The sequence below is a fragment of the Leptopilina boulardi genome, unplaced genomic scaffold (assembly GCF_019393585.1).
Source record: "Leptopilina boulardi isolate dan_hultmark-lab unplaced genomic scaffold, ZJU_Lbou_2.1 LbouV2_351, whole genome shotgun sequence".
Taxonomy (NCBI): domain Eukaryota; kingdom Metazoa; phylum Arthropoda; class Insecta; order Hymenoptera; family Figitidae; genus Leptopilina; species Leptopilina boulardi.
This window is the reverse complement of record NW_026137920.1, coordinates 217,092-231,747: the sequence shown is the minus strand read 5'-3', so window position 1 is coordinate 231,747 and position 14,656 is coordinate 217,092. Positions and strand designations below refer to the sequence as shown.

Here is a 14,656-nt window from a genome sequence, read left to right as displayed (position 1 = left end):
TGAAATTGAAAAATTAGAATTTTGCTATATGAATTTATAATATTAATCAAGAAAACAATTATTTAACAAATTTTGAATTAACACAGTTAAAAATAAACTTAATATTGTTAACATTAATATTTTTAATTAATAATCATAAATTTAATTCTGCAATTTGATAAATAAAAAAAGCAAAATTTAAATCAAATTTTTTATTTCTAACAGAATAATTAAAATTTTAATGACTTTAACGTAATTGTTATTATTAAAAAAGATTATTTGTAGCTGAGATATGTATAAGCGGCCTTAGGATTTAAAGATGGCGCCATGCACTTAAATGGATGATGGGTTTAAGAGAAGAATAGAATTTTTGAAATTGTACTTACGATAATTATGAGGCGAATGGTCATCTTTAGAAAACGTTGCACTGGGTGTGGTGCGATATTTCTTACTAGATGGACAACTCCCCGTCTCTTAGTTCTTATACTTATATCCCCGTTAAAATGTAACAGCTCAGTTTGCGGGCCAACTTTCCTTTAACATCGGTACAGTCGTTTCGCATATTTTAAGATATTAAAGCACATGAAAATTGATTTCACACGCTCATCTTTAAATTCAATTTATTCTCATACTTATATACATTATTATTCAGACATATTTATTTTAAAAACTGCATTTTTGTCACTGAGAGACGATACGATTTTAATAAAAATTCTCTATATTTTTGATGAGTAAATTGTTATTAAAATTTTAGGTATATGGGAATTGGAATGTAGGTAGGTATACTTTTCATTTCAAAAATTATAATATTGAAATGGTATTTCAATATTCAAAATTTAATTCCTACAATATAGGTATAATAAAAGATATTGAAAATTAAAAACTAATATTTTAAAAAATTAAATCATTAAAAATAAAAATTATACCCAATGGGAAATAAACTGTTGGTTCAATAATGGCCCATCCCAGATAACAATCGTGCGCCGCATGTTCCGCACGTCACGTGCGGGGCACGAAGTGATGGTCATAACGCATGCATTTCGTTTACACTTTGCAGTCACGTGTGAAGGCTGTTTTAATGCAAGCACAGTGCCTGCTATTTCGCTGGCATTGCATGCGTGTGACCACGCACGAGCATGGAGGCGTCATGCGACTTCATTTCATTGACAAACCAATAATATATATGGTGTAAAATTCTTGTAGCGTACACGGAGAAAAATAAAGCGTTTGTAGCATGAAAGTTCTACCTTTAAACGCATGGGACATCAGCATACTACGATTGCACGAAGTAATGCTTTTTCGGTATAGTTTTATGCAACTGTAGTATAAGACCACGCCTCTTAAGCAGGAACGTCCATTTGAATCGCATTTATTTAAACCAAATAAATCGTATTTTGTTTAATTAAATAATTAATTAAATTGAATAAATGAATTTATTTAATACAAATAATGAGTTAAACTTGAAACTATTCATTCATTTATTTCACTCAAATATTTCGTTTATTTGACACAAATAAAAAGTATTTGACACGATAACTTTATTTAGGGGCCGTCCATATACCACGTAGACAGTTTTGGGGGGAGGGGGGGGGGTTCGTCAAAAGTCCACGATTGTCCACGAGGGGGGGAGGGGGGGTCAAAGCAAATATCCACGTGGACCCAGTAAAAATGAAATTTTATTTAATGTTTTTTATCCCTCTTTTAAATTTCGCGCCAGTGTATTATGCAGCACTGCGCAAGTCATTCGATATTTTTATCGATTTCGTTCGAGTTTTATCGAATCAATATACGCCGGCTGGTGTGCTACACGTGAAAAATCATAACAAACCCGCCTAAACCCGAATTCTCATAAATTACAATTTCATTTTTAATGAATTTAAGACCTACTGTGAATAATTTACCTCAAAATCTCCCTTATTATTTCCTGCCATTCAGTACTACCTGTACTGCAAGGTAAGTGACCCCTTAAAAAGATTCCACAGATAGGACTCCGATAAAAATTTTGATACTCAGCGTAACAAATTTTGATTTGAAATACATCTTGAATTTTGAAACTACTATTGACTCAAAATACTTCAATCAACTAACAGACTGTTTTTAAAATTTTAAAACGCATATGCAGTGAATGTGGCCTTTATTTTGCCACAAAGTCGCACTTAACTACTCACGTTAAAATATTATATAAAAATCAACGTAAAAGAAATACAGAGGATTGGGATAAAGAAACGGAACTTGTTCAAGTGTCTTGTGTAGAGATGGAAAATAATGTAACTTCAGAGAGTTCCATTGATTTTTTCGCAACTGATAATCTTGCCGAATGGTTAACACAACCATGGATCAGCAATGATAATATAGATGACGATTAGTAGATTTGTGGTTTTTTCGATATTATTTTAAGATTTGTTACCATAAAGATTTACCTACTTTTATTTTATACGATAATTTTCAGATATTCCTGGCATAAATATTTTAATACTACCATACATAGTATTTTTAGCTATAGTGATCGATAATTTAAGATTTGTTGCCAAAAAGATTTATGTATTTTTAGTTTGTAGAGTAATTTGAAATATTTTTGAAATATTTCAACACCCTTAAGTGCCACTTATATATATTAACAAATAATTTTAACTCCTTGAGAATAATAAAAAAAAGTGACACACATTTTTATCTTGTTTTCTTAAAAAAAAAAAATGTAGTTAATATAGAGACAGCGAATATTTATTAAATTCTGGATATTTTTTTTTGTTTTTTACACGTCACAACTAATTTTTTAGCGTCAGCAACAAATTTTTAAAATTAACCAATCAGTAGTTATAAAAAAAAAATGATAATTGGTTAATTTTAAAATTTACACTCAAATTTTTTTTACCAAATATTTATTCGGACAATTGAAAGTTCGGTAAAATAAAAATTCAACCTTTTAAAAATTATTTAATTATTTGTTAGTTATTAAAATTAATTAATAATAATAATTAATAGTAATTAATAATAGTATGGCGATCCTTAATTATTATTTGAGACAATTAAATGTTTTTTTTTTCAAATATGGAAATTATTGGTTCAAATACAATTTATTTAATTCAAATAAAAATTATTTGTTACAAGGTAGTAATTAATTAGTTATTTAGTAAATTAGTTATATTTAATTAATAATATATATATATAGGGTAACTGCACCAGTGGTGGATCATGCACCAGTGGTGGATCAACTGCGAGAAAAATGGTCATTTGTGTTTACACGTTTGTAAGTAAATGAACCGCAAGTGTCGGTAATTGTTAAGAAAGTTATACAGATCAATATTACAATTTAAAAAAATGAGAACAATATTTACGTCTGTAAGTAGCGCGTGTCCATTGTTTTGGGGTGATCCACGACTGGAACCAAAAAAGTAACAAAATCTAGTGGTGGATCAGTCCTACTTTTCGCATGTTGACGCATTGTTTTATTGAAAATTTTATGAGTTAAATTTTAGTTAACACTAATTCAAATGTTTATTAATTGTTAACACATGATTTCAAATTGTTAAATTTTTGTTGAATTAAAATACCCAGAATTAATAAATGTTATTTATCATTGAAACTGAAGCTTTAAGAGTTTCTATTTATCTATTACCAAAAATTCTAATAAAAAGATGATTAATTAACATTTAGTCACATTATACCTATAGAAATGAAAGAGGAGGGAATATGGATAGTCTAACCTTGAAGGTAATGTCTATTGAAACTATCTGGTCCATAATACTATAAAGAATAACCTCGAATTTGTCTAAAAGCAACCTATACAGAACTTCAAAGTCAAAATAAGAAAGTTAAGGGGCTTAACTGATCCACCACTGGTGCAGTTACCCTATATATATATGAATCTCAATAAATAAATAAAAAATAACCGAATATTCGAATGAAATAAATTTTTTTCAGTGTATTAATTAAAAATTCTCTCTAAATTTGAATTAGTGAAAAAAAAAATAATAGTATTTAGTTGGTAAACGTTATTCTAAGATGTGTTACCAATGTGATTGTTATGTGATTCAACCAAAATTGTTATTTTGCTTAGCAAAATTTTAAGTTTACTAGCAGTAAACTTGAAAATTATTTTTATAATTAAAAGAAACAGTGACTAAATGTTTTCTAATAACTATTAAATATCTATTTATTTACCATTTTAAAATAAGAAGCATACAAACAAAAAATTTTCACCAAAAAAAGTCCACGTGGACATTTAGGGGGTTGGGGGGTTCGTCAAAAGTCCACAATTGTTTACGAGGGGGGAAGGGGGGGGTCTCAAAAGTGATGAAAAATTGGCCACGTGGTATCTGGACGGCCCCTTAATGGATTTAAGTCAACTAAACTATTTAATATTAATACACTATTTTATCAAGACAAATAAAAACAAGGAGGGGGTCCTTTATATTTATTTAATAAACATTATGCTTCCTCATTGTGTGAAGCAAAAAATTTGTTTTCTCCAATTCAATTGATTGATTTAAAACATTTCAAGTTGAAAACTGTTTTAAATTTCTTAAATTTTTTAAAAAATTAAGAAAATTTTAATTAATTTTGTGTGCAACATATACTCTATATATACGAATCGATTCTTACCTAATTTTTTCACTTTTCGTTCAAGCAAAAAGTTTCTTAAATGTTTTTTGCTCAGAAAATATTAAAGTTTAAGGCAAAAAAATTAAATTTTTTTAATTTATTTATTTAAAAAATTAATTTTTTTAAAAATTTTTAAACTTGTTATAGGGCTCCGTTTAAGCTGAAAAAATTCATGAACATTCCTTAATATGAGCCAAAGACATGTGCCAAATTTGGCGAATACTCTATTATATAATAATTAATTAATTAATAAAAATCTGCCCGCTCCCCCTTCGGGGTAGCGGACACATTCTCATCCGCGCTTCGCGCGGGGGGGCTCGCTGCGCTCGCGAGTTTGAACGCCCCTTGGGGCGCGAAGAGCACTCCGTCGCGCTACGCGCTCCAAATGTTATGCTGACTCTACCCAAGTAGAAATATCCGTAGCTCGCCGTAATTAAACACCGGCATGGTACTGATCCAATACTGGCTGTTGGTATTGACTTTCAGTACTGGCAGTGTACTGACTAATACACCGAATCAGTACTATGTCGGAGGTAAAAAAATATTAAAACCAGTACTGGCAGTACACTGTCATTCACACCGAATCAGTACTATGTCGGTGATAAAAAACATTAAATGAAAAAGTCTTTAAATTATTCCACACTGAAAGAAATTTCATAGGAAAAAATAACAAAATGCGTATTACATTTTAATATATTCTTTTAGAATTTAGGGAAAAGTGTACTTTTTATTAAAATTCAATATACTTTATATTAAAGTTCCAACTTAAAATCTTTTTTCAAATATTAATAATTATTGTAGAAAGAACGTAAAAAGATTACCAATATTTGAAAATATTATATTAAATTCTCATAGAGTTGTTGCATTATATGGAATGTAGCGTTCTAATATTTGTAAAACTTTATACGAAAAATTCAGAATGTCGGAAGAAAAGGGAAAAAAAGTGGAGACTCGGACGTTTCCGTTAATTCTCGGGAGGAAGAGGAGTGAGACTAGGAACAACACATTCACACTTACGATACAGGTTAATACACATACTAATGAACACGCACGTTCATTTCGCTTATACATAGACATTACACGATCGCAACGAAACCTACACTTACAATTCTACACGCATAACGATAAATTTCGCTGGGGGTCGGCATATATCGTTTTCTTATATACTAACTACTGAATATTTTTACCACTTGCGAGAAAGAAGTTTACTTATAATAACTTAATAATAAAAAATAGTTTACTAGTGCCAATGGTGTAATTTTATAGAGGTTACGCTGGGTTCATTTTTATTATTAATTGTTTATATAGATTTTTCTTTTTTTTCAGATTAAAAATTATGATTGTTATAAAAATTTTTATTGCAAATAAAAATTAAATAATTGTAAAGGTGACATCAAAAAATAAAAATTAATAAAAATAATAATAAATTTAATAATTAATAATAAATTTATTATTATTAAATAACTTTAATAAAACATTTTTTATAAATTGAAAATAAATTAGGTACGTTCTGCTGGTTAACAACACTTTCGAAAATCGGATCAAGTCGTAGAAGTTCGAGTAGGACACGAAGCCGCAAACAGACAGAACTTCGGTTAAATTCGTAGTCTCTCGGGAAAATCCGTGACTTTTAATATAAAGTTTTACAAAATGTGAAATAAGTATACGGATATATGTTATTTTTCTTACTATTTTGTGAAATTATTTATTATAATATTTCGTATTCTGTGAATTCATAAAGAAAATACTAATTTTTAAAATAAATATACTAATTCTTATTTCTTAAAATAATAGTTACTCTTAAATTCATTATATATTTTCATAAAAACTGTAATAGTAATCAGTATAGGTGCACTTTTTCCCTAAATTGTAACATTTATATTAAACTCTAATATGAGTTTAATACTTAGTAGTATGAATTTTCTTTCAGTGCAATAGGTAGAAAACGATGATTTTTTATTTAAAAAAATGTATATTAATTTCTTTCGAATACTTTCCCTCAAAATTTTGGATGTAATTGTAATGTATTATTATATACCTATATAAAATATATTTATGTTTTTTTAGTTATTTTAGTACTCATTGAAATATGTGCATTAAGTTATTTATCATGCATACAATAACAATAAGTTGAGAATTTTTTTCTAATAGTTTTAAAAATAAAGCAAATGTAATTTTTTCACTGTAATTTTTAAATATTATTAATAATTAAATATTAAATTTAAAAAATTTTTTACCATTCATATTTTACAGTCGTCTTTTATTAACTTATTTTTAATTATGTAATTCATCAATCATTTTTGTCTGTTTTAATATTATTTACGGTAAAAATAATTTATTAAAAATATTTAACTGAAATTGATATCCAGTATTATTTCATTAAATCTTTGTAAAAATTGAAAAAATTTTGTGAGTTTAAAAAATTTAAGAATAAATTCATTTTATTTTCGTGATCAATAGATAATACAAACTTTGAAATCAAAACTTGTGTATTAGGTGAACTACTTCAAGTCAGCACTTCAAGCCAGCGCGGCTGTGCGGTATGCGTATCTGACTTGCGTTCTAAGGGTTTAGGGTTCGATCCCCCATGCGTGCGAGATTTTTCGTTCTTAGTTTTAAGTGTTATAAGTACAATATTTGTTCATGTGTAATATCAATTATTAAATAATTATTAAATTAAGTATAAGTGCAAAGTAAAAAAAATTAAATATTATGAATTTAAAAAAATAAAAAAATTTACAACACAAATTATTTTTTGTAAAATAATTTATTAAAAATAAAATAATTTAATTAATATAAATGATATTTATTATTTTAATTATTTATTGTTAATAATATTTTATATTATATTCTAAATAACATTAACTATTATTGGCTTCACATTACCTGTTCGTGGTAAAAATGGGAGTAATAAGCTAATAAGGATGAAATTTGCATTGGAAAGCGTGTTTTAGCATTTTGTAGAAAAGTGAGATTTTAAGTCCGGATGAGTACTTTGCCAGTATTATGCCAGTATTATTCTAGTACTACGTTAGTACTGGTGAGCGGGACAAAATCAGTACTGGACAGCGTTACCAGCCAGGGTTGGTCCACTACTGGCCCAGTACGGCAGTCAGTACTGTTATACTGACTGGCAGTGTTGGGTCAGTACTATGCCAGTGGCACATTTCTACTTGGGTACATTTAATATTATATTATAATATTTTAATATAAAAATTATATCCAATAATTTTATTATTATTATATAGGATTAATTTTCTTAAAGTTCTTCGACTTTAAGGAGAACATTCTCATCATGGCACTCGTGTTTCACGCTCGAATGTATGATGCGGAATTAGAAGTGTTTTTGAGTATTAGGATTTTTCATTATTTAAATATATGAAACATTTGAGCAAACGAATACATTTAAGGGGTTAGTATCTCATCTCCATTATTTTTTTCAAATAGTTTTTTTAATTAAACAATTTATTTTATTTACTTCAAGCTTGTTATACATAAAAGTAAGGGTTATATATACTATTCCCAGTTGAAAAATCTTGTACAATATCATGTACATTTTTTTGTTCAAGTTCAAGTACTTGCACATTCGCGTGATCTTGTACAAGAGCAGAAAACGAACCTGTAAAAAGAATTGGAACAAAGTACATGAACCTGTACAGGTACATTCAAGTGTATTTGTTTGCGACTTTGTGACTGTTGTGTGTGCAAAATTGCAAATCTATTTGTTTCGATTTATAAAAGTTATTTTGTCAACAACATTTTGTGTCTACATACGTACATACATACATACATACATACATACATACATACATACATACATACAGACACACAGACAGACACTTTCGCCAAACCATGTTTTTTCGACTCAGGGCACCTCAAAACGTAAAGATTTCATGGAAATAGTAAAAGTCAATTTTCGACCAATTATAATACCTTCTCATGTGATGAGAATGTAAAAATAAATGCTTTTTTCATTAAAATCTTAAAAACGTAAAGAGATAGAGAATAATGTTTAATGGCAAAGTTGTAGCTGATAAAATTTTGAAGAAAAAAGTCTCTGGGGTCATTATGCCAAGATGAATACATTACAAGATAATTGAGTCAGAAATTCTGATTTTTGTGTAAAAAAATATAAATAATATGTATATAGAGTGGTTTTTTTCTAAATTGATATTTTTTTCACTTGTATCATATTTTCTGAGTCTATTATGATGAGAATGTGTCTATTTTATGGACTGATTTTTTTTCACCTCATTAATAAAATTTAATTTTTCATAAAAAATGTCTTTTTTGGCGTTTTTTAGGTGTTTTTCGACAATTAAACCACTGTAACTTTTACAATTTTAATTTAATCAAAAAATTTTATTTAAAAAAAATGTTTTCTTTTTCCTGGACTGTAATGCTGTGTAGTGAAAAAAAATTTTTTTTTAAAAAAATTAAATTTCAAAATTTTGAAAATCCCGCACTTTTTGCATTTTTTGATGAAAATGGCTGGCTAACGAACTTAACCCGTATTTTGATACTAACTTTGTGTATGCAAAATTGCAAAACGATTTGTTTCGATTTACAAAAGTTATTGTGTCAACAACATTTTGTGTCTACATACGTACATACATACATACATACATACAGACACACAGACAGACACTTTCGCCAAACCATGTTTTTTCGACTCAGGGCACGTCAAAACGTAAAGATTTCATGGAAATAGTAAAAGACAATTTTCGACCAATTATAATACCTTCTCATGCGATGAGAATGTAAAAATTAATAAAAAATGAAATAATATAAGAAGATGATATCGATCATTCCGAGTCAAGGATTAAATAAAACACTATTCTTTATGTTTCAATTTCACAGCCATCCTCTTGAGAAACAGTATTGCTATGGAAGAAGAAGTGATATAAACTATTACTAATTGTGTCTATGTGTTTTGGTGTCAGATCGTACGTGCGGCATTGCAGTAAAAACTGGAGTTGCGATGAAAGCTGAATTAATAATAATAATAATAATTAAATAATTAATGTTAATAATAATTCTTATATTATTAAATACTACCGAGTGATAGAATCAAAATTTTATTAAAAAATGAAATATTTTACGAACAAATAAAATTAGAATAATTTTAAAAACTCCATTTTAATGCTTATCAGAATCCGCATCCAACGAGCCCTATATGAACTATTTCGGATGAACGGATTTTAAATTAATAATTAATAATAATTATTATTTAAATAATTAATAACATTTGAAAGAGTGGCGATAAACAGTTAATTTTTTTTCTTTTGAAGATCATCTAATTCTGTGTCGAATAAGACCATTGCAAATAGCATTTTTAACAATATAAATTATTAACATATGATTATTGAAAATCGCTTTTTGAGCACCTACGGCACAACTTGGCGTATAGGTTTCCTACCATCTCGGCACGGTATTTTTCGGTCTTTCTCTAAATAACATTTTAGAATTAATTTTCGATTCTTAATAATACTTAATATTCTTTTCTTGACGCAGAATTAGATGATCTTCCAAACAAAAAAAATTAACTGTTTATCGTCACTCTTTCAAATGTTATTAATTATTTAAATAATAATTATTATTAATTATTAATTTAAAATCCGTTCATCCAAAATAGTTCATATAGGGCTCGTTGGATGCGGATTTTGATAAGCATTAAAATGGCGTTTCATCACTTTCCTAATGTTAATTACTTTGTCGTCAGTAAATATATATGAAAAAGTACTAAATTCCCATAAGACTCAATGTTAATTGTTAAAAAACAAAAACGCTCATAACTTTTTTTACAAGAACCTAGAGGTCTCAAAAATTTAGCTACATAATTTTGAAACATTTATCTAATAGTGGACCAAGTTTCATTAAATTCTCAATGTTAATAAATGCAAATACAAATACAAATACAAATTCTGAATTGGCACGTTTTTGCCGCTTTTTCTGAATAGGGACCTTGTTTCTGTTTCTGAATTGGCATATTTTTGCTCTAACCTGTCGATACTAATTAAATATTTTTAAAAAAAAATTTACAATATAATAATGTTTAGAAATTTTTCTTTCGAAACTACTCATTGTTAAAGTAATTTGATTTAAATAAATAGGAGAAATAATTATTTCAAAATTGTTTTATATTGTCAATTGTTTACTAGGGGTAAATTGTTGTTACGGCCATGTCACTCTCCGTATATGTCACTGATGATGTATACGCGTGTGATTGGTTACCCATCGTAGCCGAATTGTCTCCCATATAGTTCGGCTACAATAGATTCTACTGTATAACTGTAGGAATGAGAATGAATTTTTAAGAAAATTCATTCGCCGGAAAAATATGTGAAATGTTGATGGTTATTATTGGCAACGAAATGTATATTGAAATGAAAAATTTGGGGTAGTTTAATTCAAATCCCATTCTTTTAACTGTCCAGGTACAAGTGTACTTGTACTTGTTTTTTTAGCAGGATAAAAAATCGGGCGTCGCTCATTACGGTTGTTAGGATATGGTCATGTTAGGTATAACTCACAATCAGCCATGAGTCCTATGAAAAAAATTGGTAAGAGAAGTGGAGACATATCTTGGCTGGGCTTTTCGTTCGGCTTACACTGAGTACATTTCTGCGCATTCTAAAACATATGCATTGATACTCTCTTAATTTGAATCAGTGAAATAGCTAGAAGTCGGTTACTGAATCATTTAGTGAAATTTTCACTGAAAATCAGTCATATATCACTGATTTCCAGTGAAAATTTTACTAAATGAATCAGTCAATCTGTTTTACCCATTACCGATAATACAGATTGACTGATTCATATAGTGAAATTTTCACTGGAAATCAGTGATATATGACTGATTTTCAGTGAAAATTTCACTAAATGATTCAGTAACCGACTTCTAGCTATTTCACCAGTGAAATTTTACTGATTCAAATTAAGAGAGTATGCAAGTTTTTATGGGAGGGATTTGTGTTTATGCTATGCGTATGTATTAGTGTGCGCAGAAATCTACTGAGTGTAAGCCGAAACGAAAATCCCAGCCAAGATATCTCCCCAATTCTCGTAACCAACAAACTGCAAACGTTATACCTCCTGTTTCTAGTCTTTTTGAACAAGTTCATGTGAGTAAAAGAGATGCAGATATAATTTGTCATTTTTGAACTTACGTTCTAGTTACAAAACGCTTCATGTACATCTTCAATTTAATTTGACATATGATTTCTGATCAGAATCAAACAAAAAAGTAAAGATAAAGATTTTGCTTATAAAATATAAGCAAAATATACAGCAGAGCAGTATGTTTATTAGAAAACAAAGCAAAATAAATAAAGCAGAAAGAAAAAACGTAAAATTTAAGCAAATAATATATGTAAAGCAATGAGAGTTTTCTTGGGAATTACCCTATATTTTGTGACAAAAATAACAATCAGTGAAAAATGTACTACATGCTTATAATCAGTTGTAATGAATAATTGATTGAATCAGTAAGCAACAAAAACTTGTAACAAAACAAAAACAGAAGAATGCACAATTCTAGCCTGACAAATAATAATTCCAAAGTCGACCCAACTTCAATTATGTAGTAACACGAACACTAAACAAAAAAATTAAAAATGGAATTAATTATACAATTAACACATTATTTATTACTGGAGACCTTATATTTACCCCTACCTATTATTATTTAACGCAATCGCTTACATAAATTTTGAAAAATATTTAACGCTCGCTGGGATCGAACCCCCTAACCTAACGCTCCGCAAGCTAACACGCTAACCATTACGCCAACTTAACGTGAGAAAATAAATACAAAATTGATTTGATAAGTTGCGACTGGAGAAATGAAGACTTGAGGAGCAAAACAGTAAAGAAACAATAATTATATATAAATTATAATTTATTTTTAATGTTAAATAATTTATTTAACATAAGTCAATATTTTCATTTTTTTATTTTATTAAAACTTAGGAACATAATTTTTCTTATTATCTAAAATATAGATAATATAGTAAAAAAAAGACAAATAAATTTTAGTTTTTGTAAAGAAAAAATCACTTATTTCTTTTGAGTTGTTGATAAAATTCTTAGATTAAAATTGTTAAATTTTTTTTAAAAATTAACTTAATTAATTTTTCTTTAATTTTTTAAAAAATTCATAATTTTAATAACTAAATTATTTTAATTAATTAAATTAATTAATTGTTATTTAAATAACTTAAAATTCATAAATATTATTATTAAATAATTATTACTTGATAAAATATTTTGCATGGAAATTTAATTTTATTATAGTTTTATTTGGTGTTAAAAATTACTTTTTATTTTGAGGTTTTGTCATAAAACCATGGCAAGACCGAGTTGCTCTAAGGAATGCCATACTTGTGGACAAACTGGCAAGGGCCTTTCCACTGCCTTGATATGTAGTTTTCTAGGTTATATTGCAAACATGGCATAACCAAGTAACTGTCGTTTAATCTGGGAAATGCCGGACTTGTGGAAAAACTGGCAAGGGCCATGAGAGAGCCTTACTTAAAGTAGAACTAAGTAGGGAAATTTCTGGACGGGATATAGAAAGTTGAGCAAATCTAAATGCGAAATGCCAGAGCCAGCATTGGCGCGCTACTCGTCCCATTACTGGGCTAAAATTTTCATCAATTCTCAGAAATTCTAAATTGACTTTGGGCTGAATCTCATACTAGCGCATCATTGGCAAAAGTTTTGAATCTTTAACAGTAAATTCTTCTTATACCAATGATGAAACGAATCTCGGCCCAATAATAGCACAACGAGATGAATCTCGGTTTAAAGATGGCGCATCTATGGCAGAAGTGTTAAATTTTTTCAGTAATTACTCTTTGTTAATGAAGAAATGCCATTGTAGAACTATTTAATGGCTGTTGAAACACTTGAATTGTTTAATCTATTTTGACAAATTATCTTTTTAAAGTTAAGACAAATCTCGACCCATTAATGGCACATCAGTAGCAGAAGTGTTTAATCTTTTGCAGTAAATTAGCTTTTCTAATACCCAGTAAAAAAACTAATTCAGATGAATTGAAATGAATAAACTTTTTTGTCAAGGTCCAATTCGTATTTGTCGCTAAGCAAGATTAACCCTACTGAAAATTCTCATGTAGGATCTTATATAGGATCTCACATAAATCTTTCTTATTATATTAAGTTCTAAAACGACCGACACCGACCGACACCAAAAACAACTTTTTCGTTTTCTTTTTGAAATTATTTACAGTTTTCCTTCAAAATTTGAAATCACATGCCTTACATACATGTCTATTCAAAAAAAAATGCCTAATTTTTTTTTGCGCGATTTTTTGCAAAAAAAATTTTTTGCAATTTTTTGCAATTTTTTATTTTTTTACGATAATAACACAGAAAATACGTCACTATTTTAAATCTCAGCTAAAAAAAAATTTTTTTCACAAAGTTATGGCGATATTCAATTTCCCTCATATCTTTCTTATTATATTAAGTTCTAAAACGACCGACACCGACCGACACCAAAAACAACTTTTTCGTTTTCTTTTTGAAATTATTTACAGTTTTCCTTCAAAATTTGAAATCACATGCCTTACATACATGTCTATTCAAAAAAAAATGCCTAATTTTTTTTTGCGCGATTTTTTGCAAAAAAAATTTTTTGCAATTTTTTGCAATTTTTTATTTTTTTACGATAATAACACAGAAAATACGTCACTTTTTTAAATCTCAGCTAAAAAAAAATTTTTTTCACAAAGTTATGGCGATATTCAATTTCCCTCATATCTTTCTTATTATATTAAGTTCTAAAACGACCGACACCGACCGACACCAAAAACAACTTTTTCGTTTTCTTTTTGAAATTATTTACAGTTTTCCTTCAAAATTTGAAATCACATGCCTTACATACATGTCTATTCAAAAAAAAATGCCTAATTTTTTTTTGCGCGATTTTTTGCAAAAAAAATTTTTTGCAATTTTTTGCAATTTTTTATTTTTTTACGATAATAACACAGAAAATACGTCACTATTTTAAATCTCAGCTAAAAAAAAATTTTTTTCACAAAGTTATGGC

General features: G+C 28.2%; 1 protein-coding gene across 1 annotated transcript in view; it reads right to left on the bottom strand.

Moving 5' to 3' along the window:
• LOC127286248 (uncharacterized) overlaps positions 1-532 on the bottom strand; it is a 112,384-nt gene extending 111,852 nt beyond the window's left edge. Inside the window, exon 1 of the mRNA XM_051312622.1 lies at positions 366-532. Within this exon, the coding sequence (XP_051168579.1) occupies positions 366-389 (24 nt within the window). The 5' untranslated portion in view covers positions 390-532. The remainder of the gene's footprint in view (positions 1-365) is intronic.
• Between the last annotated feature and the right edge of the window lie 14,124 nt (positions 533-14,656).